The sequence below is a fragment of the Panthera onca genome, chromosome C1 (genome assembly GCF_046562875.1).
Source record: "Panthera onca isolate mPanOnc1 chromosome C1, mPanOnc1 haplotype 2, whole genome shotgun sequence".
NCBI lineage: Eukaryota > Metazoa > Chordata > Mammalia > Carnivora > Felidae > Panthera > Panthera onca.
The window spans coordinates 9,359,216-9,385,860 of record NC_138346.1 but is presented as its reverse complement, the minus strand read 5'-3'; the positions used below and the strand labels follow the sequence as shown (position 1 = coordinate 9,385,860).

General features: G+C 41.9%; 1 protein-coding gene across 1 annotated transcript in view; it reads left to right on the top strand.

Annotated features, from left to right (window-relative positions):
- SP140 (SP140 nuclear body protein) overlaps window positions 1–26,645 on the top strand; it is a 65,571-nt gene that overhangs the window by 27,386 nt on the left and 11,540 nt on the right. The window contains exons 6-18 of the mRNA XM_078452580.2: window positions 1,729–1,812; window positions 5,950–6,033; window positions 6,802–6,885; window positions 9,640–9,747; window positions 11,715–11,759; window positions 12,908–12,991; window positions 13,391–13,471; window positions 16,311–16,397; window positions 16,615–16,731; window positions 17,539–17,592; window positions 20,325–20,390; window positions 22,339–22,419; window positions 25,534–25,608. Of these exons, the coding sequence (XP_078308706.2) occupies window positions 1,729–1,812; window positions 5,950–6,033; window positions 6,802–6,885; window positions 9,640–9,747; window positions 11,715–11,759; window positions 12,908–12,991; window positions 13,391–13,471; window positions 16,311–16,397; window positions 16,615–16,731; window positions 17,539–17,592; window positions 20,325–20,390; window positions 22,339–22,419; window positions 25,534–25,608 (1,050 nt within the window). The remainder of the gene's footprint in view (window positions 1–1,728; window positions 1,813–5,949; window positions 6,034–6,801; window positions 6,886–9,639; window positions 9,748–11,714; window positions 11,760–12,907; window positions 12,992–13,390; window positions 13,472–16,310; window positions 16,398–16,614; window positions 16,732–17,538; window positions 17,593–20,324; window positions 20,391–22,338; window positions 22,420–25,533; window positions 25,609–26,645) is intronic.

The following is a 26,645-nucleotide window of genomic DNA, read 5'->3' as shown; positions in this document are numbered from 1 at the left end:
AAACTATAAAACTTCTAGAGGAAAAAACAGGAAAGTACCTTTGCAAGCTTACGGTAGGCAAAAATGAATTATATAGAACACAAAAAACATGGATTACAAAAGAAAAACTTGGCAAACTAGACTTCGTCAAAATTAAAAACTTGTGCTTTTCTAATGACACCATTAAGAAAAGGCAAAAGCAAGTCAGAGAGAGGGAGAAAGTATTTGCAATACACACACCTGACAAAAGATTGTACCCAGAATAAAGAACTCCTATGAACAAATAATAAGACACCTACTAATTCAAAAAATGGACAGGAGATTTGACCTGATAACTTCACTACAAACAATAGAAAATGGCCAGTAAGTATATAAACAAAGTGTTCAATGTCATTAATCATCAGGGAAATGCAAATTTGAACACACAAGTTACCATTTACTCCCTAAAATTGCTGAAATGAAAAAGACTGACAACACGTTGGTGAGAGAGTGGAGTGATTAGAACTCCATACGTATATTTTTGGTAGGAATGTAAGGCGATATGATCACGTTGGAAAACTATTTGTCGGTCCCTTATAAAGTTAAATCTAACCTGTGACTCAGTCATTTGACTCCTAGGTATCATACTCATGAGAAATGAAAACTTATGTTCACACACAGATTTGTACAAGGATGCCTATAGTAGCTTTATTCCTACCAGCTAAAATATGGAAACATCCATAAATAAACTATGATACATTTACAGAGTGGAATACTATTCAGCAATAAAAAGGAATGAACTAGGGGCGCCTGGGTGGCTCAGTCGGTTAAGCATCCGACTTCAGCTTAGGTCATGATCTTGCAGTCCATGAGTCCAAGCCTCACTTTGGGCTCTGTGCTGACAGCTCAGAGCCTGGAACCTGCTTCAGATTCTGTGTCTCTCCCTCTCTCTCGCTGCCCCTCCCCTGCTTACACTCTGTCTCTTGTCTCTCTCAAAAATAAATAAACATTTTTTTTTTAAAAAAAGGAATGAACTACTAGTATATGAAACAACATGGATGAATCCCTAAAACATTATAGTTGACTCCTTAATATCTCAGGGGGCAGGGGCTCCAACCCCCTGCACAGCTGAAAATCCACATATAACTTTTGACCCTTCAGAAACTTAATTACTAATGGGCTACTGTCGAATGGATGCCTTTCCACTAAATAAGTGGTCAGTTAACACACAGTTTTATGTTATAAGCATTCTATACTGTATTCTTATAATAAAGTAAGCTACAGAAAAAATTTTATTTAAAAATTCATAAGAAAGAAAATACAAGTGGACCCACGGAGTTCAGACCCATGTTGTTCATGAGTCCGATGTACATTGAGCAAAAGAAGCCAGTCACAAGCATACATACTGTGTAACCCTTTTTATATGAGCATCAGGACAGATAAGTACAGTTCCAGAAAGGAAGTTCTTCTTAATGGTGATAAAAATCAGAACAATGGCTGCTTACAGTGGGTGGAAACTGACTTGAAATCAGCATAAGGGAACTCTCTGGCATGGTGGAAATGTTCCAGATGTTGACTGTGGTGTTGGTTACACAGCTCTTTTACACTTACTTAAGTTAGGTGCATCTGCATGAAAAAGAGGCAAGCAAGATTTTGTTGAGCCCCAGGTGGGGTCCTTGGAGCTTGAATATCAGAGTTCAGCTTGAGCACACAGGGGTCTCTTCTCCGGTCACTGTCTAAATTCTGCCATTTTCTTGTCCTCTTCTTCAGAGTTCTGTGAACATTCACTTCTCCGAATGAATAATTTCAGTGTGCCAGAAGAGAGACTCAACTTACTGTCATATGTGGGACAAGGTAACTATTATTCATGTTACAATTTGGTATTAAATCTTTATTTTCTTGTCTTCATGGGAGCAAAGGCTGCATTTTGTCTCCTACCCCAGGTCTCTTCTAGTGTCTGCTTCTACTGGCCCTTACCTGCCCACAGATGTGACAGAGACTATGGGCAGAGAAATCTAAGCTCCTCGGTAGAGACAGTATTTGGTGATGGAGGTTATAGAAAGAGAAAGTGGAAAAGGTAGCTAGGGGTAATAGAAAACAAATTACATAAAGAGATCCAATTTTCCAAAAGGAACATAAACTCCAGGGTGGGGAAGGGGGATAATTTTCAGTTAACTTCAAGAGACCAACTGAGAGGAATTTGGAGGTAGCATGCCATGTCCAGTCCACGTGGGAAAACTTCCCCCTGGGGCTGGCCAGTGGGGTAGACCCCATACTGTAGTCAAAGTCCCAGAGTGGAGTGAGTGGTTGAGACAGCAAGAGTGGGGAGCCTGGAGGATGCCAGTGCACAGATAGACTGAAGGTCAAGGTAAAGTGGAAGAAACAGCAATGACAGGGAGGAAGCAGAGACAGTAGAAAAGAGAGAAACTGAAATATGGCTCAAGGATCAGAGGTAAAAAGTGAGAGAAAACATAAGGAAAGAGAAATATGGAGAGGAAAGTAAGTACTAGGAAGTGGAGAAAGCCAGGGAAAAGCAAAGGCACTTATGCAGAGAGAGTAGATGGAAACTAGGTGAAAGGTAAACAGAGGATAATGGGGAAGAGGAACAGGTTGGGATGCTGCAGGTTTGAGGCCAGAGCACTGGATAGAAATGCCTTTGGACACAAGGGCTGACGACGTTAGCTGCGAGTTTCCAGATGAAACTGTCCCTAATTATCAAAGTGACACTTACAAAATGTCACACTGCAATAAGCCTCTCCCTGAACATTCCAGTGATTCCCAAGACCAACCCTCCACCCTAGCTTATCTTCAGAGCTCATTTATCCGTGGACCTGAAGACCAGGGGCGTGATAGATCCCTACACTGATATTCGTTCAAGAACCTGAAACTTGGCACTTCTAGAACCGAAAGCATTGTTCGCTCTTCATTGTTCAAGCTAGAGCCAATTCCTCAGCATTCTTTCCCTCATGATAGATCACTGTTGACCCATGTGTTTTCAAGTTGGAAACCTAGCAGTTTGCCCCAGACTCCTCTTGCCCTCAATGACATGCCTGTTACTGCTCCAACATGGTCATTTCTTCTTCAGAATATCTCCCACCTGTCCACTGTCCATCTATCACATTCCCAGGGCAGAGTCTCTAACCTATGTCTCTGTCACTATTGTTGTTCTCAGAGGCAGATTTCTGCCTACCTCCTTCCTCCAAACTTAATGTATTATTTGCACTTCAACTAAATGGGGCATTTGAAAATAAAAATTAAATTGTATTACTTTCCTTCTAAGGAATAATAAGAAGTATTTCTTACTTTTAAATACCCCAAGGATTAAATAAATGTTTCTTTCAATGGGGTCCAAGGTCACCTACAGTGAGCCACCTGCCTGTTTCTCCATCCTCATCACCTGCCTCCTACATTACTACTTCAAGATAGAATAAACTTTCTTCCCTAATAATTTTAAATGTTAAATATCTCTTTCATATCTGAGCCTTTCCATATACCTTACTTAGGATGGTCTTTATGTTCTGCTGTCCTCTATTTACCCTTCTCCACTCTGGGTAAATCCTATTTAAAACATACCACCCTAGGGAAGATTTTCTTTAGAGAAAGCTAGACAACCGAGAGGAGCAACCAAGGGACAAAGGGTAGAAAAGGAATAGAAGTTTCAGAGAAAACAAGGGAAGAATTCGCAGAAACCGAGAACAAGAGAGAAGCACAATGAGAGAAAGAGAAGCTCCAAGAGATGGCAGCAGAACAGAGGCAGAGATTGGTAAGATTGACAGAATCACATGGAAAAGAGAAGAAGTAGAAAAAGAACGATGTGTAAGAAATGGAAGATTTTTCCCATGATGAATGAATTATTCTCTGTTTCCAGGGAAAGCTACTGAAGGGAAGGCAACCTCAGGTCTGGGCTGTTGTTTTGTGGAGTGGAGCATACTTGGTTTTTGTTATTTTCTTGCCGTGAGTTCTCTTTAGTCATAAATTGAGATGTCTGTGAGATTTCATTCCTTTCTGCTGAGGACAACAAGGCTGTTGGGAATAAGCTTAGGAATCCCCTAGGCTTACACCAATGGGTTCACAAGGCATAAAGAATTACAAAGTCATAGGATGCTCACACCCAAGTTTGGGTAGACAAGATTAGGTAAATAAGTATAGAGAAGGTGGGGCAGAAGCCCCAGTATAGAGAGGGAGGGACAAAGGCTTCAATATAGAACATAGGTATATGAAATAAACAAGATTAAGTATTCAGGTTGGAAGCACCCCCAATTTAGTACTGTAGCAGAAAACTGCTTTCACAGGAAGGATCAAGTTAGGTCAACAGGTAAATTGGGGTATAGATTGTTGCTTTGCGCTGCAGGGTGAAGTTGCCCAGAGCAGAGATGATTAACAAAAGAAAGGTGCCTTGTCGATCCTGAAGTCATGTGTCCTACCTGTTTCATCCCCTAGGCTAGCTAAGATAAACAGAAGTGGTGCCTCATGTCAGCTATAAACAACCTTCCACCCAATTGCCCGGCACCCGGATTTTGTTTTGTATTAACCCAAACCCCTAATCCTAAATATCTTCAAGACCCCACTTCCCTCACATCCTCAAGTTAATGTTCACAGATTCATAGTCTCTTTGTGCACGTCCATCACCATGTTTGTGAGCCTTCTGATCCTAATAAAAACAGGGCAAGGACGCTTATTCGGGGCTCTTGTCTTTTCCTGGACATTAGCCGTCTCTAGCTTTTAATCCTGCGTCTCACTCTCTTGCTGGACAAGAGAGAACTTTAGACCCAGAGTCTATGCCACAAGTCCTGTTGGAAGACCAGTGATGAAGAAGAGCCACAGGAAGCCTTGAGCTCCCCATCAAGATGTGGGCCCAGTGAGGAAGGTGGGGGCAGGGGGTTGCCAGTGCTGGGCTGCAGGGTGTCAGGGGGCTGGATTTTGAGCTGGTGTTTCCTGATGTGTTTTACTCTGAGCACATGCCACAGTCAAAAGATCCAGTGTGTTCTAGAATCCCATGAGTCACATAAATGTTTCCAAGTGCACATTCTAGGAAAAATATGCTGAAGAAAGGGCAATTTCTTTCATACCTATTCATAGTAGAGGCTTGAATTGATAACAACTGAGCATTTAGCTTCTCTAGAGAATAAAAACTCTGTATTATTCTGTTTACTGATAACAGTATTTTGTGCCTAAGTTTAGAGAAAACCCCAGGAGAAACATGGTCCTTCAGATCAACTGCTCTCAACTCTAAATTATAATTTTTGACAAATAGTTTTTATTATGTTACTGTGATTTTTCAAAGAAATTTGGCAAACAACGTGTCATTTCACCTCCACAAACTTGTGCATTTAGACAGACTGTTGCTTCTTCCTATTTTATAGATAAATAAATAGAAGCACTGAAGTGTGTGAGGGTCTTTTACCAGGTCAAATTTGTTACGCAAGTGGAGGGACCGTGGTGATGGTCATGTGGGGCTGGCAGAGGGTCAGGGTGGCCAGCATCACCAGTGCAGAGCTCACACCAGAGAACCCAGGAGATGTTCAGCTACCCAGGTGAGTGGATCAGGACCCGGTGCAAGAAGCTCCTCATCCAACAAATATATTTCAGTGATAGGAGCAGGGAAAAAGAGAAGGGGCTGGTAGGATTGAGGCTTACCATGTGGGACGCAAGAGATATTAAAAGAAAAACTGAGCCACAAAAGAAACTTACAGAGGGCAATAAAGAGCCATGAAGAAGAAAAAGACCAAAAGGGCAGTCTAGGGATTCACGGAGATGGCCAATCCTTCATGGTATAGAAGCAATGGTGTGTGGTGACTGAATGACAAGAGGGAGAAAGAAGGTATGTGAAGGATAACAGAAGAAGAGGCAGAGCAGGGCTGTGGATCGTCTTAGGTGAGGTTTTATTTTCCCAAGGAGACGCTCGCCTGAGCCCTGACACCAGAATTCAGTGTGCTAAGGTCTGTCCCCTCATCATCATATGTGGTTGGTCATTCCTGTGTTTCCCTTCAGTTTCCTCTGAGCATGGCACTCTCCAGTGGACAAATGGTGGCCATTTTGAAGAGATGCCCAAACTGCTACCAGGTGATGGGGGAGGTAATTATAACTTAAATGGCCAATGACTTCATTAAATTTGTTTGTCAGTCTGTATGCAAGGGACACTTCCTTTCCTTCTCCCAAACACAAATACACACTTTTACTCAGCCCCTGTTTTTTTCCTCAGGTATGTGAGAGGTAAGGGGGATATATATGGATATAGATGAATACAGGTAGAATACTAATATAATATAACAATAATATGTATAGAATAATAAAAATGCAGACTGGGGGCACTAATGAAGTTGTCTAAGTGGGCCCAATTTAATCTAAATGTGCATGGAATCTAAATACTTCCAGGTTGGGATTTGGGAGGGGAGAGATAATCTTAAACTTACTTCCTAGGCATTGCGTATGATTAATGAAAACTATGTATAGCAGAGATAGAGGAAGTGAGTTAAGAGAATAAATAAGGAGATATTGGAGCAAAGAGATACAGAACATCATGGAGGAACAAAAGGACAGAAATGCAAACAGTTGGCAGAAGTCAGGGAGAGCAAATGATAGTCAAAGAGATCCATTGCTTCATGGTGCAGCAACATGTGGGGACAGAGTTGGAGGGAGAAGAAGGAAGGATAGAGAAGGAGAAGGAGCCTAACAAGGTGTTAAAAAAAGGCAGAGCAGGTTCGGTCGGTACATACATACTTTTCTTCATGAGGAGCCATTCTCCTGCACTCTGAGCATCAGAGCTCCGATGCTCTCTAAGCACTGGCCATGTCAGGCAGAGTCCAGGCCAACTGTCTATCATGTTCCTGTTTCTATCTTCAGCATCCTGTGAACTTGTGGCTCTACAAAGGGATGAAGGAGGAGACTCAGAAGAAATTCCCAGATTACTACCTTACGATGAAGAAGGTAATTAGGATTTAGATAAGTTATTGTCTAATCAAAGCTTTATTTTCCTGTCAATACAGAGGAACACCTATTCTTTCATCCCCTTCCCTGCTCATCCATCCATCCATCCATCCATCCACCCATCCATTCATCCACACTCACATAAACATAGACTATGGCCAGCTTCTGGTTGCTTCCTTTGAAAGATACAAGCAGTGAAGAATGATCTCAGATTGGTTGCTGTTTCCTTGGGTGTAGAACATAGACAAAGAGACGGAGAGTGAAAAATATAGATGGAATCGTGAAATGAAGACAGACCAGAGTGATTGACAATCCTACCTAAATAGACATGAAGTCTAAATATAACTAAGCTGGAATGTGTTATCGTGAGGGGAGATCATTTTCAACCTATTTTCCCTGAGGTTGTGCCAGGAACATGAGCATAATGAGTATAATTGCAATACAGAGAACTCATGTGAAAGGGTTTTGAAATGGACCTGGCAAAATTAAGGATCTCTGCTTGTTTGCCAATGGCCACAGTCCAGAACATTGATAATGTGGGAGAAGGAATATGACGTGGACAAAATATGCAGAAAGTCTGAAATTTAAGTTTTCAATTTCAATTCTTAGGTTGAAAAATTAGAAACAGAGTTAATAACTAGAGAGAACAGATAGAAGCAGGGAAATGAGCACCATGGAAGAAAGGAGAGAAGCTCAATAATCTTAAACAGGTAGAGAACATGATGTTAAGACAGAAAGATGCAGAGGCAGGAGGGAACACTAAGAAATAGAAAGGTGAGGAGGGGCATAGAAATTATATATTGAGAAAAAGCTACAGGAGATGAGTGAAAATTCAGCAGAGGTGAATACTGTTTACAAGGGATATAGAAGACAGTTTGGGACATTGTAGGAATTGAGAGAAGAGTCGCTGGTCAGAAACAAGTCTGGAACTAAGGGTGGAACATGTTAGCAATGTGTTTTGAGGTTATGATGTCCCTAGTTACCAGTATGGCACCTGTAATATTCTCAGAGAGAGTGAACCTCCCCCTAGGAAGCCTTGTCTGCTCCCATCTACAACGTATGATCCCCAAACACCTATGTCTTGCCCAGACTTGTCTTATGATGTCTGAAGGACATCTCCATTTGGAAGTTTTACAAGAACCTCAATACAAGACACCCACAATTGCATGTGCCATCTCTCTTGACACCAGATCTGCTTCTTTTCCAGTGTTCCCTATCTCAGTATGGAATACCATTGTTCCATTCTTCAGACAGAAACTTAGGGATCATCAGTGACCGATCCCCTTCCCTCAACTCACACAGCCTATCAGTCATCCAGGTTAGTCAGCTGTACCTCAAACTTGTCTCTTGCCCATCCATTCCTCTCCACACCCAACACAAATGCTCCGGTCAGATGTCTCTTCTCTCTGGAGACAGAGCAACAGCCTTTAGTCTCAAATCTTTGCCCCAGTCATATTCCCATCACACCCCATCTCTCCAGGTGAACCAGAGGACTCTGAAAATGCAGGTTGATTTATCCTACTTTCTTACATTAAGCCAATAACTTCTTGTTGTCAGAAAGATTAAGTCAATTTTCCTTCCCATGACTCCTCCTGCCCTTCAATTACTTCAAAAATTTGCATAATGTTTTTTCAGTGATTTTAATTTTCTGATAATACTTGCTCATCTGAGCTTTGGCACATGCTTGGCCCTGTGCTTGGACACCGAAACTATTCTGGACAGTTTTCTTGTTCACTAATTTGGTGAAATCATGTGGAAATTAGATACTGTCTCAGAGAGGCCTTTTCTGATCCTTAGAAAGCAACAAGATGAGAGATGGGGAGAAGACATAACGCACAGCATCAGGAAGGCATGAGGAGAAAAAAGGGAGGTGGGAATAGACTTGGGGAAAGAAACAAACCAAGACAAAGAGGAATGCCAAGATATCCCAGGAGTGAGATACAGAAGTAGAAATGCAAGAGGCAGACACATGCAGGAAGGGTGAAAATGAGAGAGAAAACAAAGTGTGGGAGACAAAGTGTGCAAGGTTTCTGACAGTCTCTGTCACATTACTGGGCTGTGTGAGGCTTCCTTTTACTTTTGTAAAACCTTATGACACAGGCAGGCAAACTGTTGTAACCTCTGTTTTGTGGACAGGGAAAGAAAGCACAGAAAGGCACACTGGTTGTTTCTGCAAGGGCAAAATAGAAAAGGAAGAGTGGGCAGCAGTGGGTGTGTCACTGAGGGTGACAATGATAGGGAAACCACCTGGAAGTCAGGGTGGGGGCACAAAGGGAACATGAAGAGGAAGCCCCAGGAGCCCTAACAGGTGAGCCCCAAAAGAGTGAAACTGGGTCCAACATAAACCCTCATTACCTTCATTAAGGAAAAAACTAACATTGGTGGGGAGAGAAAGCGTGGGAATGGACTCAACCACTTGGACTTGAAGACATCTAGAGTCAGAAAGCTCAAAAGGGTAATAGGAGAAAAGAGATGCATTATTACTGAAAGACAAAAACAAAAACAAGAGCGAAAAACAAGAGATGGGGGAGAAGTCCAGACAATGGAAGAGATACACTACTAGGAAACAGAAATGCAGGTAGGACCCTGAGAAGTGGACAGAGGAAGTGCAACAAGATGGCAGAAAGTAGAACGAGACAGCCTCCCAGGGGTGGCATGGAGCAGGCGCTCACTTTCCCATCCTGGTGGGCATGGACATGCTGAGGTTTGCTCCCATTGCCCTCCATGGTCCATCATGTCCCTGTTTCTCCACAGTGACCTATGATTCTAGAGCTCTGCAAATGACTAATGAAAGAAAACCAGGGGAGATGCCCAGCCTACCTGGAGAAGAGGGAGAAGGTAATTCTGATTTAAATTCCCAACCACCTCAATAAATCTGTATTTTCTAATCAGCACAAAGAAAAATCTTGCCTTTCGCCCATCCTACCATTCTCTTCTTCATATTCACGTACATACAGATGGCCCTGTGTCCATTTTCTGTTTTGCTTTTTTCAAAACTGTGAGAGAGACTAAGGATAACAGTGAGCAGAGCTCTTGAGTGGAGAGGGTATTCCTGCCTGGAGAACAAGGGACAGGATATAGCAAAGGTAGGCTACAGTACCAGAACAGAAGGACCTGGGTGATTTTATTAAATGCACATGAAAATCCAAATACCAGCAGGCTCTGGCAGCTGAGGCAATGAGATCGTTTTCAGCCTACTTCTGGAAGTACCAGGAACATGGAAATAAATTTTGTGAGTGATTGCTAGGTTTGCACTGTAGAAGGTCTTTTGGGAGACTGTTAGGATAGAGCTGTTAAGAGAAAGCCATATGGTGCTGTGGTCCATGTCAAGAGGGAAGAACTTTTGTCAATTTGGGGGGAAGCATCTGTGAGACTGAGGAAAATAGATGGAAAATAGATGGAAATTTTACAGGCATCCAGGAAGATAATAGTCAGAGAAACAGAGATAGAAAAGGAGAAAGCGAAAGGCAACATGGAAAGGATATAAACTCACTAAGAGATGAGATACGGAGATGAAAATTAGAGAGATTATATAATCATCTGGCAAGTAAATACCAAAATAATAATAATGCGGACGGAAGCACAACAGGAACTATGTAGAGAGTTATATCAAAATAATTTAAAAGTCAGCAAGGAGTGAAAATTGCTGTATAGGGAGGGAAGAAGCTGGGATCTTGTAACACTGATGTTTGAGTCTAGACAGGAGCATCTTCCAGCAAATGGGGTCTATCTCAGTAGTGAGTCTTCAGATTTAATCTCCCTAGTAAGAGAGTAGTGCCCGGCACACTGGGAGAGCAACATCCCTCTCCCTGTCAGTCTCAGCTACTCTCAGGTACCAGAATGAGTCTCAAATGCATGCCTGCTAGGCACACCTGACTCCCAAGCTCATCCATATATGTACCTGAAGGCATTTATCACAGGATCTTCTCCATCTGGATGACTTTCAGGAACTGACACTTCCCAAATTGAAACCAACAGCTTCTTTTGTGAAACTAGAAACTCCTTCTCCAGCAAGGGAACACGAATGTCCCATTTCCTCTTGCTCCCATCCCACTCATTTTCTCCACTTTAGCATGATTGTTATTTGCAAGATGTCAGTCAGATCATATTATTTTCCCATATAAACACAGTGAGATTTGTTGCCTTAGAATTAAATCAGTTGTCCTTCCTGTGATTTCCTGTGTCTCCCCTTCACTGTAGGGCGCCACCCTATTTCTTCTTCCTCATCGCTAATGATAGTGTAAATATTTTTAGTGATTGTGATATTCTGATCTTTCTTTTATATGTGGGCCTTTGAGCAACTTTTCCGGGTGTTTGGTGGTGTTGTCTTGGCCTAGTCTGCTCCATAACCCATCCCGTGATCGGGTCCTATTGCACTATGTTAGGGATGCCTCTCTTGATGGCCAGCACAAGGAAGGGAGTAAGAAGAGAATGAGTGACATAAAGACACTAATGAGTATCAGGGACACAAGAGACAAAGACAGAAGCAGAAGAGACAGAAACACAGAGAAGCACGTGGAGACACTGGTAGCAGGAGACAAGGGCAGAGACAGAAGTAGTGAGCAGGGGCAATGGGAAAGGGGAAGAAGTAAGAGAGAATTAGATGTACACAAAGGAAGATGGTAGATGGTCCTCAGGCTCTGATGATAGTGACAAGATCAAGTTAACCTGCAGGCCAGGTGAGCCCAGAGGTGGACCAGATGGTTTGGGATGGGGACAGTTCTGCCTAGCAGATACCTGAGTGTCCATGTCTTCATTATGAGTTTTCTCACCATGATCTCCCCTGGTTGTGTACTGAAATGGCTGGCGGGTTTCATTCCTTCCTGCAGAGCAGCCTCAGGAAGTCTTGAGCTCCCCATCAGCATGTGGGCCAGGTAAGAAAGGGATGGCCAGCTCTGGGCTGTAGGGTATCAGGTGGCTGCATTCAGAGCTGAGCAACATGGCCTTTATTGTTGGAATAGATGCATTCCCTCTTAATGTTATAGTAGATAAATACTGGGAAGACAGCATCTTTTTCCTTCATACTCTTTATGTCTATTTATACAAAAGACTCAATATTGTGATTTTAACCCCTGCCCACCCCTTATTTTCTATAAAGAATTAAAACTATGTATTTATCTAGTGCTTAATATTATTATTATATTGTCATAACCTTGGGTAGGCCTCAGAAAAATGTGGTTCTGAGATCTACTTTCCAGGAGGAAAGACCAAGGGCTCTCCAGCCCAAATTACAGTTTTTGTCACATATCTGTCATCAGGTTTTGGATTATGTTGCACTTTTTTCTTTTCAAAGGACTTGAGCAAGCGAGATTTCCTCAGAAAACTTTAGGACTTAGCTAGGGAAACTGTGGCTATTCTTCCTTAGAGATAAGACATGGAAGCACAGACAAAGGATACTTGTTCTTTCCCCCAAAGATCAAGTAGGAGGAAGAGCAAAGACCTGTGCCCTGAGCATCTCATTGCAGGTAGTGGCTGCGTGAGGCTAGCAGGGGTCAATGTGGTGGACACACATAAGAGTCCAAAGGGATACCTGTGGCTCCTAAGGGGACCAGAACAAGGCCTAATGCAGAGAGAGAGACTTCCACTTCACTAATAAAGAATGCCACTAGGGAGGGGAAGAAGTCAAGAGAGACAGTGACAGAACGAATGGATCCTGCTATGGGGATTAGAGAGACCTAGAAGAGCAGAGCTAGGAGGAATAAGAAAAGAAAAGATCAAGGTCACCATTGAGGAAAAAATGATGGAAAAGTAAAGAGATAGAAGTCAGGGGAATGGAGCCCACAAAATCAAAGATGCATAAATATTCTCCTAGTGCAGAAGCAGAAATGTTTGGAGGCAGATCTATGGGAAGGAAACAGAAGCAGAGAGCAGGAGAGTTAGGTGATGGAGATGGAAACAGAGGCAGAGCAGGGCTCTGTTGGATCTCAGATGGGGTCCTTGAAGCAGATGTCCCTTTTCCCAAAGGGCAGTTCACCTGTGCTCCGAAAATCTTGGTTTGCTTCCTTTCCTTGTTTCCCTTCAGGGTCCTGTGATCCTGAATCTCCTCAAATGACCAGTGAAGAAGCACCAGAGAAGGTGCCCAGCCAAGTACTATATGATGGGGAAGGTGATTATAATTTCAATTCCCATTTCACTGAATCTTTGTTTCTCTGTCTGCAAGTAGGAAAATCTCCCCTTACTTCTCCCCACCTCCACTGTTCCCCTTCACTTACCCATACAGAAGAAATGTGTAGAGCCAAGTGAAAAGGATCAAAAATAGAGAATTAGGTGTATGGGATGGGAGGGAGATGGGTGACCATTCTCAGCCTCTGGTGATAGTGGCATGAGCTATGTCAACTCCCAGCTCAGGTGAACTCAAAGGCAGGAGGGTATGAGGGCAGGGACATTCCCACCTGGAAGATACTTGAGCCTCCTTGGTGGTCTGTTTTCTCAGGATGAGTTTTTCTACTATGGTTTCCATTGGTCCTATGCCAGATTTGCTAATGGATTTTATTCTATTCAACAGAAAGTAGCAGTGACTGTTTAGAGATGTATTATGAAGAAGACCCCCAGGAAGATTGGAGCTCACTGCCAGAAAGCGAATCATGTAAGGAAGGGCAAATGGCAGGATTCCCCCCCCCCTTTTTAATGGCTGAATAATATTCCTGTGTGTGTGTGTGTGTGTGTGTGTGTGTGTGTGTGTGTGTGTATCCACCACATTTTCTTTATCCATTCATCTGTTGATGGACACTTAGGTTGTTTCCATGTCTTGGTTATTGTAAACAATAATGCAATGAACATGGGGGCACAGATATCTCCTTGACATAGTTATTTTGTTTCCTTTGGATATATACCCAGAAGTGAAATGGCTGGATGATAATGGTGGTTCTATTTTTAATGTTTTGAGGCTCTCATACTGTCCTTCATATTGGCTGTACCACATTACAGTCCTACCAACGGTGCACCAAGCTTCCTTATTTCCATATCCTCACCAGCATTGATGATCTCATGTCTTGATAATCTCTTTTTCTTAATATCGACTCCGCCATATAGCATAACCTAATAATAAGGGTAATATCTCATGATATTCACAGTTCCTGTGATCAGGGAAGTGGATCCAAGGGGACATTGAGAATTAGAAAAGATTATAGTAATTGCATTAGGCACTACAGAGAAGTGAGATATACCTACTTTGCTGATTGCTTGCAAATCTTGAGTTATGCATAGTGTAGACGTACTAATGTTCACATCAATTATAAACTGATTATGTGTAGAGGCACCTGGGTGGTTCAGTCAGTTGAGCTTCCGACTTTGACTCAGGTCATGATCTCACAGTTCGTGAGTTCAAGCCCTGTGTTGCTGACAGCTCAGAGCCTGGAGCCTGTTTCTGATTCTGTGTCTCCCTCTCTCTCTGCCCCTCCCCTGCTCACACTCTGTCTCTCAAAAATAAATAAACATTAAAAAATTAAAAAAAACATAAATTGATAATGCTTAGGAGAATTTTCTAGGAATTCTAAAGTTATTCTTTTCTTTAGTACACTTGATCTGGTAGTTTGATTTGCAGAATATATATCTACCTATTAAATTTATAGGGATTTTTTTTTAAGAAAAGGAAGAAACTATTAGATGATGGTCTGAAAGTAGCAGTAAGTGGTTGGGACATGGGAACTTTCGGTCATCTCTCTCTCTTTTGTAGAAATACTATCAGGGGCGCCTGGGTGGCCCAGTCAGTTAAGCATCAGACTCTTGATCTTGGCTCAGGTCATGATCTCCCGATTCGTGAGTCAAGCCCCCCATCTGGCTCTGTGCTGACAGTGCTGAGTCTGCTTGGGATTCTCTCCATCTGTCTCTGCTCATCCCCCACTAGCACTCTCTCTCTATCTCAATAAATAAATAAACATTAAAAAAATACTATCAAATGCACTGTTTACTCTTGACATGCCCAAAGTTGTCAATGAAACATAAAGTCATCTTTTGTGAAATTTTGCCATTTACTAAGATAAGTGCAAGAATCATTCTGCAGGTACAAAGAAGAAGTAGAGTTCTGTCAGTGGAAGACTGTGGCTTTGGCCAAGATACACCTATGACAAATAGCAACAAAGATACTATATGCAGTCATTAGTGCAAATGGTGTCCTGCAAGTGAATGTGGTATTGGGTTCATCCAGAGAGCAAAGACTACAATGGGGACATAGGGTTGATTACATGATAATAGTTGACCTCAGATTATGATTTACTTTCAAAAATTGACAAGAGGTTTTGGTGGGGGACTCAAGACCAAGAGTGACCAAATATATTTGCACAAATTGGCTACTGTCTAATAGACCCACATCTGTTAATTAGCTTTGGATAGGGGACTTATCAGGTCTATGCCTCCATCTGTTTGCTTTGGATCACTTTCTTCTAACATTCAAGAAGCACAAGAAAATCAGGAGCAAACACACATAAGATAAGACTTTTGAAAAATAGACAAAAGTGAGAGTAAGTGAAACAGTGGAAGAATAAAAACATTACCAGAATATTTGCTAACTGCTGTACCTCCAAACCAAAATGTCTAACTACTTTGCATCTAATTGCATACACATCTTTAAACAATAAAATTAATTCAGAAGTAAGAACTCAGTGAAACAAGTCAGAGCTCAAGTCACTGTTGAGATGGATTGATGAGGAAGACCATCTGAGTTGGGCACAAGAGGCTGTGGATTTACACCTATTGATCCACGGGTCCCACAGGAGATCCCTAAACAAGACTCTTCAGGATGGTCTTGGTGGGAACTCCATTTTTGAAGGGCTAGACCATCGTACAACATCTGAAGTTAAAAGAGGGATTTATTGCTTGCTGAGCAAGGCACATGGTGGAAGCAGGTACTGTACTTACAGGACACAATTTTTTTAAAAAGAAAATTGCTTTTATTAGAGTTTTGGGAAGGCTGTAGTTCAGGGGCTACAGACTTTTAGAACCAGGGAGAGTTTACAACTAGGTTATCATTTAGTCATAGACTCGGGCTTTCTGGAGAGTGGTTGTTGTTGATGATTGGCTGATTTTCAGAAGTGTAAAGCTGTCACTAATTGCCTGGCTTTAAATGTGGTTTGTGATGTAAATAGTGATTGGCCAAATGGGATGAGTTTAAAACTCATTCTGGTAATTACTTTTTTACAATTTTCAAAGAACAGCTGGTTTTTTCCTGGAAGGATAGGATCTTTTTATTTTATTCTTAGAGCTACAGATAGAAATGTGAGAGTAGAGAAAGCAGAATGAGGTACAAAAGATAGGAAAAACATGGCTTTGGCAGCTCTTGGTTGTGATTATGGGAGCAGGAATAGTCTTTTCCCAGAAAGCAGCTCATTCTAACTCAGAATATCAGGGTGCAACATGAAAGCACCAAGAACTCTTCCCTAATCACTGTCTCAGGATCCACAAACTGTAATTTTCTTGCTTCTCTTTAGCATATGGTGAACTAGAAGCTGTCCAAATAAATAGTGAGGAAGAATTAGAAGAGCTTACTTCCAGCCTACTACCCTATGATGGACAAGGTAATTATGACTTAAAGAATAATAAAACCAGAAACAGAAGCTGACAAAGAGAAAAAGACAAGGAAGGGAAAAGCAAGACTTAAAGGAAGGGCCAGAGATGGGTAGGGCCAATGAAAGGTTTTGGAGGAAGAAGTAGAGAAGTAGAGATCCAGAAGGGTACAGAAAAGGGGATCACCGGGGTAAATAAAAGTCTTCATACATCACAATTTTGGCCCAGGAACAGAGCCACCAGCACATGGAAATGAGAAGTGTACCTGTGTTATGTGCTTCTCAAAGGATGTGCCAGAAGGTCCAGAAGCAAGCACTGCAGACAGCGAAGCATGTGCCATGATAGGTAAAGCCACCTGTGGGTGTGGGATGGGCATGACTCTATGGGCACCACAGACCCAAGTAGGATGGTGTCAGGTGTTCTGGCCCATCCCAGTATCTTGTTCCCTGCTTTGCTTGACCTGACCCCTTTGACAACAATAGAGAGGCAAGAGATTATTATAAAGTCATGTTTAACAAGATGGTCCCTGCTGATTATGCATGAATGATGTGGTGGAAATATGCTCTTAAAGATGGCAGTATCTCATTGACTACATTAGTCTTAATCATAAAGGCTTGTATTCATACAGTGATTTCCACCCTGTCACAGCCAATCTCCTGTGGAGATCAAGAAAGCCAACCATACTTCTGCTAGTAGATAATAGTGTCATTTTGTCACAACCTTACAAAACTCTCAAAAGACAACTGATCGTGCCACTTAATTGCCATGAGGAAAGACTATTCTTGACCTAGCATATATTTTTGATGGATGCCCTCTAGCATGTCACTGGTTTACAGAGTGATTTCCTATACATGTTTGGACATAAGATTTTATTTAATCCTCCAAAAATCTTAAGACCTAGACAAACATCTCTGAGTAGACTGAAGTACATAGGTATTTAAGAGTGTTTTTCCAATTACTATTGAGAAATAAAGGAAGGCTCATTCTGGACTCCTTCTAAAGTCAGTAGGTTTTTAGTCCCTTTAGAAGGAAGAGAGAAATGATAAACCCAAACATCTTTGTAAATTCAAACCTTCTGCAGTTTGAGTAATCCTAACATTGGTAACTTTTATTGATTAATTTCTGTTTCCTCACCCTCACCTGTGATTCTAGATACTGTGGATCTTAGAAACAACTCTACTTCGGGAAAACTCAAGAGGAAAAGAAGTAGGCGTGCATAAGATTTTACTTGCTTTTGATGTTAGAAATGAGTTTTTTAATGCTAACGTTATTATTACTTACAATAATAAGAGATAATAATAGGATGTCTGTTTAAAGATGTCCATATCTTAATTGCTGAAATTTGTAATCTGTTATCTGACCTGGCAAAAGAGATTTTACAGATATAATTAAGCGAAGGACCTCGAAAGGTGAGATTATTCTCGGTTATCTGGGTACACTCAATATAATGGAATAGGCTTTGAAACATGGAAGGTTGTTCCTGGCTGTTGGGGTAGAAGGGTGGCTATGGAAGATAGTCACAGAGAGATGCCATGTTGCTGGCTGGAGGAGGAGGAAGATGGAGGAAAGGAGACAAGAATATGGATGACCTCTGGACACTAGGAAAGTCAAGGAAATGTATTCTACTCTAAAGCCTCCAGAAAGGAATGAAGGTCTACTGGAACCTTGATTTTAGCCCAGAGAGACTCTTGTCAGGCTTCTAATTGACATAACTGTGAAATAATAGTTTTGTGTTGTTTAAAGCCACTAAATTTGTAGCCTAAGCTATAGTTTACCATGTTTGCATAAGGAGGCAAGTGAATGCTTGGTTTTCACAGAAAAAGGGCAATCCCATGGGCACACGTGGTGGCCCTGGAAGGGAAATGTTTGCAGTTGTTGAGGAACATACATCAGCCAGGGGAAGATGGACAGTGCCTCCAACGTGGGCCCCTGGCCAGCTATAAACCTTAGACTTCCCAGTTCCATTTGTTGCATTAAGTCCTTGATTTGGGGGTAGGGTTTGGCTGGGGGGAAATTCCTGAGGACAGTCCATCTAATCTGTCCTCTTTGTCCATCATACCAACCAAGTGGCATCTGTCTCCCTTCCCCAATGACTGAGAGTGGAGGTGGGGATGATGTCCAGAGGGATCTTGCACAGAATGTGCAGAAGTTGGGGCCTGTCTCTGTTTTCTCGTGTCTGATGCAGAATGCCAGACTCAGCATCTCTGTGGTAAGAGGCATGTACCAGGGTGGTTTCTCTCTGGTGGTAGGTTCAGGATAGTTCTGCAAGGCAGATGTCATTAATGTTCCTCCTTCCTCCATTCTTACTAGGGTTTCCCAGGTTCCCTCTTCAGATGCCTGGATTTTTGCTCTTCCTTTACCGCCACAAAATCTGTGTGTACCATTCAGGTGGCTGGAACTTCATCTTCCTTTCCAAATCACCTCCTATTCCCACTCAGACCCTTTATCCAGATGGCCAGAAACAAGTGGAGTAAAGGCATTTGCATAAAATGTAATCAGAATTAAATCTGAATCCCCTGGGCTCTCTGAAGGCTGTGCCCTCTAGGCTGGTAGGGGAAACGATGAGGTATCGTCTCCAGGAACAGGCAGAACAGAATCCTGAATTTTCAGAATTGGTCTATCTAACACCATTAATCCTCCACTGCTTTGATCCTGATCATGATGCAGGAATGAAGCTGATCCTTTCTGGGGACAGCTGCCTTCAGTGACCAAAGAGCCTTCCAGAAGTGCATGGACAGGAAAAGCTGAGGGACATAGAGTCAGACAATCTGTGCATTGGAAGTAGCTTTTTGGATAAGGGCACACCATTGCCAGACTACAAATGGTTCATGTCACTCTCATGACACCTGTGAGTTTCTAGAGTCACCATGGTGTGGCCAGAGTCAACTGGTCTGTAAGCTGAGGCATGGATGGTGTTGAGGCACCACCCATGGGCCCAAAAGGCCTCAAGGCCTGATAAGTGTGCTGGGAGCAGTTAGGGGTAAAGCCCCTTGGGATGTGGCTCTCCCCACCAAGAGACAAACTGGGCAGTTTCTGGGAGGAGTCACAAGCCTGGCATGCAGCTGTAGCCCCTACAGAGGGCTGTAAAGGGTCATGGAAAGTTGAGGTGCCAATGGGGCAAGACCCCCGAATTCTTGAACATACCATTTCCATTGGATGAGCAAGGCCCTTCCTGCCTTTAAGTCCCAGAGTGTGAGTTGACCCACCTACGAATGGAAATCTCAAGTGGGAGTTGGAAGGCCTCCTCCATGGATTGGGTCTTCACCCTTAGCAGTAAAAATCTAGTAGTTGGCTATTGTTATTTCACAATAGTAACAAGGTACGAGCTCTGTTTATCCAGTGCCAACGGTCTTCTCACGTGCCTGTATTTTCACATCATTCACAAGAATGCAAAACACAACACATAACCCGCTGCGGTTTCTTTACATTCTCCCGGAACTTCGAGCATTAGATGGCATGTAAGTGGGAGGATTTGAGTCACAACTGCACGTACGGAGACTGCTTAAGTCTCCACGTCAAAGCTGAGAATGCCTCTGAATCCCCAGCACGGCGGATTATCCGTGACACGATCCAGCTGTGAGGAGTGTGCCTCCTTATTGCACATTTGAATGTACCAGAAAGACACTTGAAGAGGAAACATACTGCTATATACCCACAACAATGATCATTCAGGTGAAGGCACCAGCAGGAATTTATTTTCCAATTTTAGTGGTTTTTTTTTTTTTTTAATTTTCAAAGGAAGGTCATCTCCTATAGTCTCCCAAGTCCGTGCAGAATAAAGCAGAACTCTGCAATCAGCCTCACACTGCTGTGCTTGTAGTTAAGAATTTTGCCCTGTTCTGTGGCCTGTAAAAGTACATGAAAACTATCAGCACATATGGCTTTGAGAATTATATTTACAGCTCTGAATGATTAACTTTATTCTCTTTTGTTCGAAGGAAAAAAGAAAGGCCATTGCTGGACAAGACATAAAAGGAAATTTCAGAGAAACATATCCCAAAAAGGTAAGCCCTTGAGCTGCTTCCTAGCAGTGGTGTCCTTAGGACATAAGCTAAGCCACTATTAACAGAGGCCTGAAAACACAGTGGCTTCCACAAAATCGTTTAGTTCTCTAACATGTAATCACCCAGAGCTAAATGATTCAGGGAGACACTGCCATCCTCAATATGTGGCTTCTCTGCTGGCTCGAGAAACTTGTATTAATTTGGTAAGATGTTCCACAGAAAGACAAATGCAAAAGCAGACTGTGTAGGTGTGTGCGCATGTGTGCATGTGGTAAAAAGCAAAAACATGTAACTATACAAATGTGTTTTTATCTGTCTACAAATTCTTATTTGTACATATTGATCTGTATGGAGAGAGACATAGATATAGGGGAAAAATCAGTAGATGTTCATCAATAAAAATATAAGCAGTAGTTGCATATATATGGTCATTAGAGTTGAGGTGTTTTTTTATTTGTGGTTTTTAAATGCACGTGTTTACGTTGGAAATATTAAACACGTTCAAATTTTGCAATGAAAAAGTATTTAAATAGTAAAGACACAGCCTTGGTGGCTCAGTCAGTTAAGCATCCAGCTCTTGATTTCAGTTCAGAGCCCACATTGGGCTCTGCACTGCCAGCACAGAGCCTGCTTGGGATTCTCTCTCTCTCTCTCTCTCTCTCTCTCTCTCTCTCTGCCATTTCCCTGCTCATGTGTACACATGTGCACACATGCTCTCTCTCTCTCAAAATAAATAAACATTTAAAAGCAAATAAATAGGAAAGTATACAAAGACAAAAGCTTAGGGGAATATTGTTGAATAAGTTAATTATGGCTCTCTCTAGAATGGTGATGTTTCATACAATTTTCATTTTCTAAATTTCCAGTAGTATATATGTATTACCTCTTTTTTGAATTTTGTTGTAGTTTTTTTTTTTTTTTTTTTTAATTTTTTTTTTTTTTTCAACGTTTATTTATTTTTGGGACAGAGAGAGACAGAGCATGAACGGGGGAGGGACAGAGAGAGAGGGAGACACAGAATCGGAAACAGGCTCCAGGCTCTGAGCCATCAGCCCAGAGCCTGACGCGGGGCTCGAACTCACGGACCGTGAGATCGTGACCTGGCTGAAGTCGGACGCTTAACCGACTGCGCCACCCAGGCGCCCCTGTTGTAGTTTTATTTGAGAGAAAGAGAGCATACATGTGGGGTGGGGGGAGAGAGAGAGAGAGAAACAGAGAGTGAGAGAATCCCAAGCAGGCTCTGCACTCAACATGGAACCCAATGCAGGGCTCGATCCCAGTACCCCAGGATCACAACCCAAGTTGAAACCAAGAGTCAGACACTCAACTGAGTCACTCAGGCACCCCTATATGTATTACTTCTAATTGGACCCCTGAAATCTTTTATTTCAGTAGTGGTTTAAAGAACTCTTTTCTTTTAGACAATGAGAGTTAGACCAAATTTTCCATATGATGGCCAATTTTGAACCAGATCGATAGAGTAAGATTTCAGAGTCCAATTGAAAGTTATTAATTTTCACCAATCTCTATATCTGATGTTCTTCTCAATTTACATGGTTTCCCTGTTGGCGAATGTGTACAATTTTGTTGGGAAAGAAAAACAAAAGTGGTTGCATCCATTTTAAGCACACTTGTTTTCCGAATGCCAAATTTTTGGATTTAATTATCATACATTTTCATTTAGGTCTCTGTGTACATAGATAAATTCTAAACCATTTCTTTCCAAAATACAATGAAATCTTATATGTCATTTATAAGTCCTCCTAAAAGTGGAGCATGTACTAGACTTCTCTTCGAGATCCCTTACCATTAATGTGCTTTCTTGTCTGAGTGAACAGTGAAAGGGGGTTCAGAATTGAATCTGGTGTTCACTCACTCACTTGCTTTTGGTCTCTCATGTCAACTCCTGTTTTGTCCAACTCTGTATCTTCCCCTGCTTATCCCCTAGAGAGCAACAACACTCCTGGCCAGTTGGTCTCCAGTGGGAAAAAGGGGAAAATGCATCTGCGAGAACCTGCCAAGATCAAGGGTAAGATAAAGTTGGTGTCACTTACACTTGGCCTCAGGGGCAAATGCGAATTTTGCTAAGGTTTTGAGGAACATAGATCCTCCTTAATTTTTTACTAGGCAACATTACCAGTCAAATTGGAAGCTATGAAATCTAGAAAGCAAACAAACCCATTTGGAGCCAAGGTTATAAATTGCTTGCATTTATATTATAGTTTTTATTTGCCCAGGACCTAAAATCCTTTTCTTGAGTTTTATCTGCTTTTCATGGAAACTTCTTTACCTTACATCATTGGCTTATGAAAATGGCCAGACTTGGTAAATTACAAATGGAAAGCAAGTTCATTTTCTCACTGTTCTTTCAAGTCTGCCTTCTGGATGAGTTTTTCTTGTCTTGGGCATGCCTGATGGCGTTCTTTTTCCTTGTCCCAAGAGTGAAATTCTCTTTCCATTAGTTGGGAATCCTTTCTGTACTACATTAAAACGTCAATGTTTTCTCCATTTCAAAGTGCTTCCCCTCCTTCAGCCTGAGCAAACGTTGGTCTGGGGCACCTGTAGTGCAGAAATGGCACGGTCAGATTCTTCTCACATTCTCTCTTGGCTCTGCACCCCCCCCCCCCCAGTCAAGAGCTGCTGGTTTGGGCCCCTCCATGATTAGGGGGGATGGATGAGAGAAGAGAGATAAGAATATGGAAGTGTCTCACGTGACAGAGGCAGCTCTGAGATAACATTGGGAATGCAGGGTACACAGTCACTAGCTCTTTCCTCCACAAGATTCTTTCATCAGCTTCTCAGTGTGGTCTGGCGCCACTGCTTGACTTCTTTGGAGAGAAATGTAGACCTTCTTCTGCTGCCTGGATGTGAGTGAAGAGCCAGAGCTGGGGTAACCTGTTCCCCCAATACTTTGTATGGTCACATAGGTGGTTTGGTGCATTGCCTCTGTGAATAGCTTGAAACTAAGACCATCAACTCACCCTGGTTTGCCCAGGAGAGTCCCAGTTTTGCCACTGAAAATCCTGAATCCTGGATACCCCTTAGTCCTGGGTAGACTGAGACAGTTAGTTACCCCCATTAGCACTTAGTGAATTGTTCCCAGCTATTGAAACTTCTTCTAAAACTTTGGGAAAGCAGGAAAAAATTTAAAATTCTGTCCCACTTACTATTAGAGATTAATTAATACCAAGCATAACAATTAAAAAAATAACCTTAAATTATATTCTGACTGCCATATTAGAGTTTGTGGTGGGGGCTTTAATTATTAAATGGGTGTTACAAACTGGGAACACAAAAAATAGTTACATCCTGTCTTGCTTAGTCAGTCTGTTTTCAAAGTAAAACACAATAGTGCTGTATTATGAATTAGTTGGTTTTAAGATCCAAATCTCCTTATGCCAAAAGCTCCACAGACTAGAATGGACTTCAATGTATTTCCTTTTTCTGCCTAAGAATATTAGGCCTTACAGGTTTGATGAAAGGTAAATCTAACAAAGCCACTAGTTCCAGGAAAGATGTAACCAGAGAGAGACAGAGAGCAAGAAAGAACTTTTTATTTGTTGGATTGTTCAAGACTGTGATTAGAGTTTGAGTGCCAAGCCTGACTGGCAGTTAGGAGAGGCAAGAATAAGCTGTCTGGATCTCTTCTTACTGGGTTGTGAGCATGGGCCTTCAGGAAAGAGATGAGGGAGAGCAGCAGAGAGAGTCCATAACTACTTTGGCATCTTGGGTGGAGAGGAGGCGAGGAGGGCCCCCTTAGAGAACCATACCTGGGTCGATGACCTTCTATCACCTGGTGACCCCACTTTCTGGAGAGAGGAAGCAAGATGGGGCAAAGAGATTAATCTGCCTTTTTGAGAACCATATTTCCACCTTTTTTAGTAGTTATCCTTACCCCATGGCTAGTATTACCCAAGTCTTCCACCTTCTTATAGAAGATTCTAATAGATTGAGCTCATAAATCTTTGTAGACCCTCATTTGAACTGCTATTATCTTGGTGAAGTTAAAACAGAGTGACAACTTGCCAGTCTGTAGCTTGTTTGAAGTTGTGATAAGGTCTAATTATCAATATTTGTACATGGGGCCATTTTGGTCTTGAAGAAATGAAAAACCCTCTCAGTGGTTGTTTAGGCTAAAGACCAGAAAGTGGAATTACTAACCAAGCAATTGGTCCATTTTAGGTTTGATTGAAAGAAAGATTCTTTTTACTTTGCTGGTCTAATATGCTTGTAACCTGCTGACATTTTACAGCACTTAGGACAGGGTAGTCTAGAAAATATTTCCTTGTGGGGTCTAAATAACCTAACCCAGTACCACCAGGTGATAGGGCATTGAACACAGAGAGGAGAAAAGGAATTTATCCTTCTGTCTGAGAAAATAAACCACATTTGCATGATAGAAAACACTGAGATGCATATCCATAGCCAAAACTTTCAAAAGGAAGAACATTCCTCCCTGCAACATCTACCAGGTCAATCCTTAATAACTGCTTGAAATTAAGATTTTAGAAGACTCAATTCTACCCAGTCTTCTTAGGTTAGCCTTCTTCTGGTTAGTTTCTTAGATTCTAATATCTTTGTCAAAACCCAGGTGGACAAAGCCTTTGGTTTACTATTTACTATTGCTTTCAGCACAGATGTATAAATAACTTCATTCAAGGTGATGTGGAACATGTGTCTCACCTGTGAAGCTCACCGTAGAGTTTCCCTCACAGAACTTCCATTTCTATTTCTCTGCAAGAAGAAACCTGAAATACCTTCACTTAATTTTGTAATTTTTGTCTCAATTTTCCCTGAATATTTTAGTTTCTTTAATGGCAGTGATCATCATCTTGATTTCATATGTTTGTTGAGAAGACTAAGTCAATTAGTAGATGTACAATTGGCACCTATTAAGTACTTAACACATAGTTGCTTGAGATATAAATGAAATGCTGATTTCACTTGTTTGTTTTACTAATGTGAGATATGACAAATAAAATACAAGATGAACATAAGATGACCTATCTAATTCTTGGTATCTTAAAACTAGGGATTGTGTATTTTTCTTTATCCATTAGACAGACTTTGGGGAAGTTATATTTAAATGGAAATTTTGGAAAGCACTAATACATTCAGTGATTACATTTTTCTATTTTCTCAGGGAAAAAGAGAGGCAGACCTCCTGTTTACTCAACTCATGGTGACAGAGCCTCACGGAAAAGAGTCCGGTCAAAAGGTAAAGAAGAAAAGGGGAATAACTTCAGTAACTAAACGGCTATTTTCCTGTGCTCTGTGATTTTAGCAATAAACCCACTTCCCTAACTGCTTTGCAGCTTTAGTAGCTGTTGAGAGATGTATACAATTTGAATCATTTTCAAACCATGTCAGGGAGAGAAAGAAGATAATCCCATAAACAAGTAACTTGGTGACCAGGACTTGCAGGTCCAGGGGCCACTACAGGAATGCTGTCCCCACTGAACTGACAACTTCCAAGCGGGGAATTGTCTGTTGCCATACAACCCACAAATTATTCAGCTGATCCTTCTCTTGCTACATCAAGAGTCACAGGTTGCACACCAGCCAAGAGTAGTGGTCAGTAGCAGTCTGTGCCTTTCTCTCCTTTTGACTGTGTGGGCTTAGGCCTGTCACTTGACTTCCTTTGCCTCAGTTTCTTCATCTGTAAAGCAAGAGAGTGAATTAGGCTAACCCTCTTGTTCATTGCAGTTCTGATAGTCTACCTGGATCAAAACTGGACCATGGACAGGCCCCCACCTCCCATCTTGGCTCTAAAACATTGGCTGGAAGGACAGCATCAGCTACACATCCTCCTTGAGTTAGTTCATTTGAAGACTTTTCACCCCCGATTTTGTGGAGTCAGGTCTCCAGCTGCCTTTCCTCATGCAGTGTGCAGATTATTCTAGAGTTTCCTGAGCTCCTCTTTTAGCTATGGAGAAAGCTGATGTGAGAGAGAAATGAAGCAAAGCAGAGAACAAGACTAGAAGGCAGACGTCATCTCCATTAGGTTAGCCTGTCATTCATTACCCTCCCTCTGCTCAGTCAGATCTCAATCAAGAAGGCATTAGTGCAGTCTGCTACTTTGTCTCCGGTTACCTAACTGCAGTAAAATAGTGTGGGGCTGGACAGCTCCCTTCAGAACATGGCAGCTGTTGTGGGTTTCAATGTCATAGAAGAACCAACAAGGTTGAAATGATTGAGAATAAGGCAGTTTTCTTGAAGCCTGATTTCTCTGAAAAAGCATTCTGTTTTGTGTGG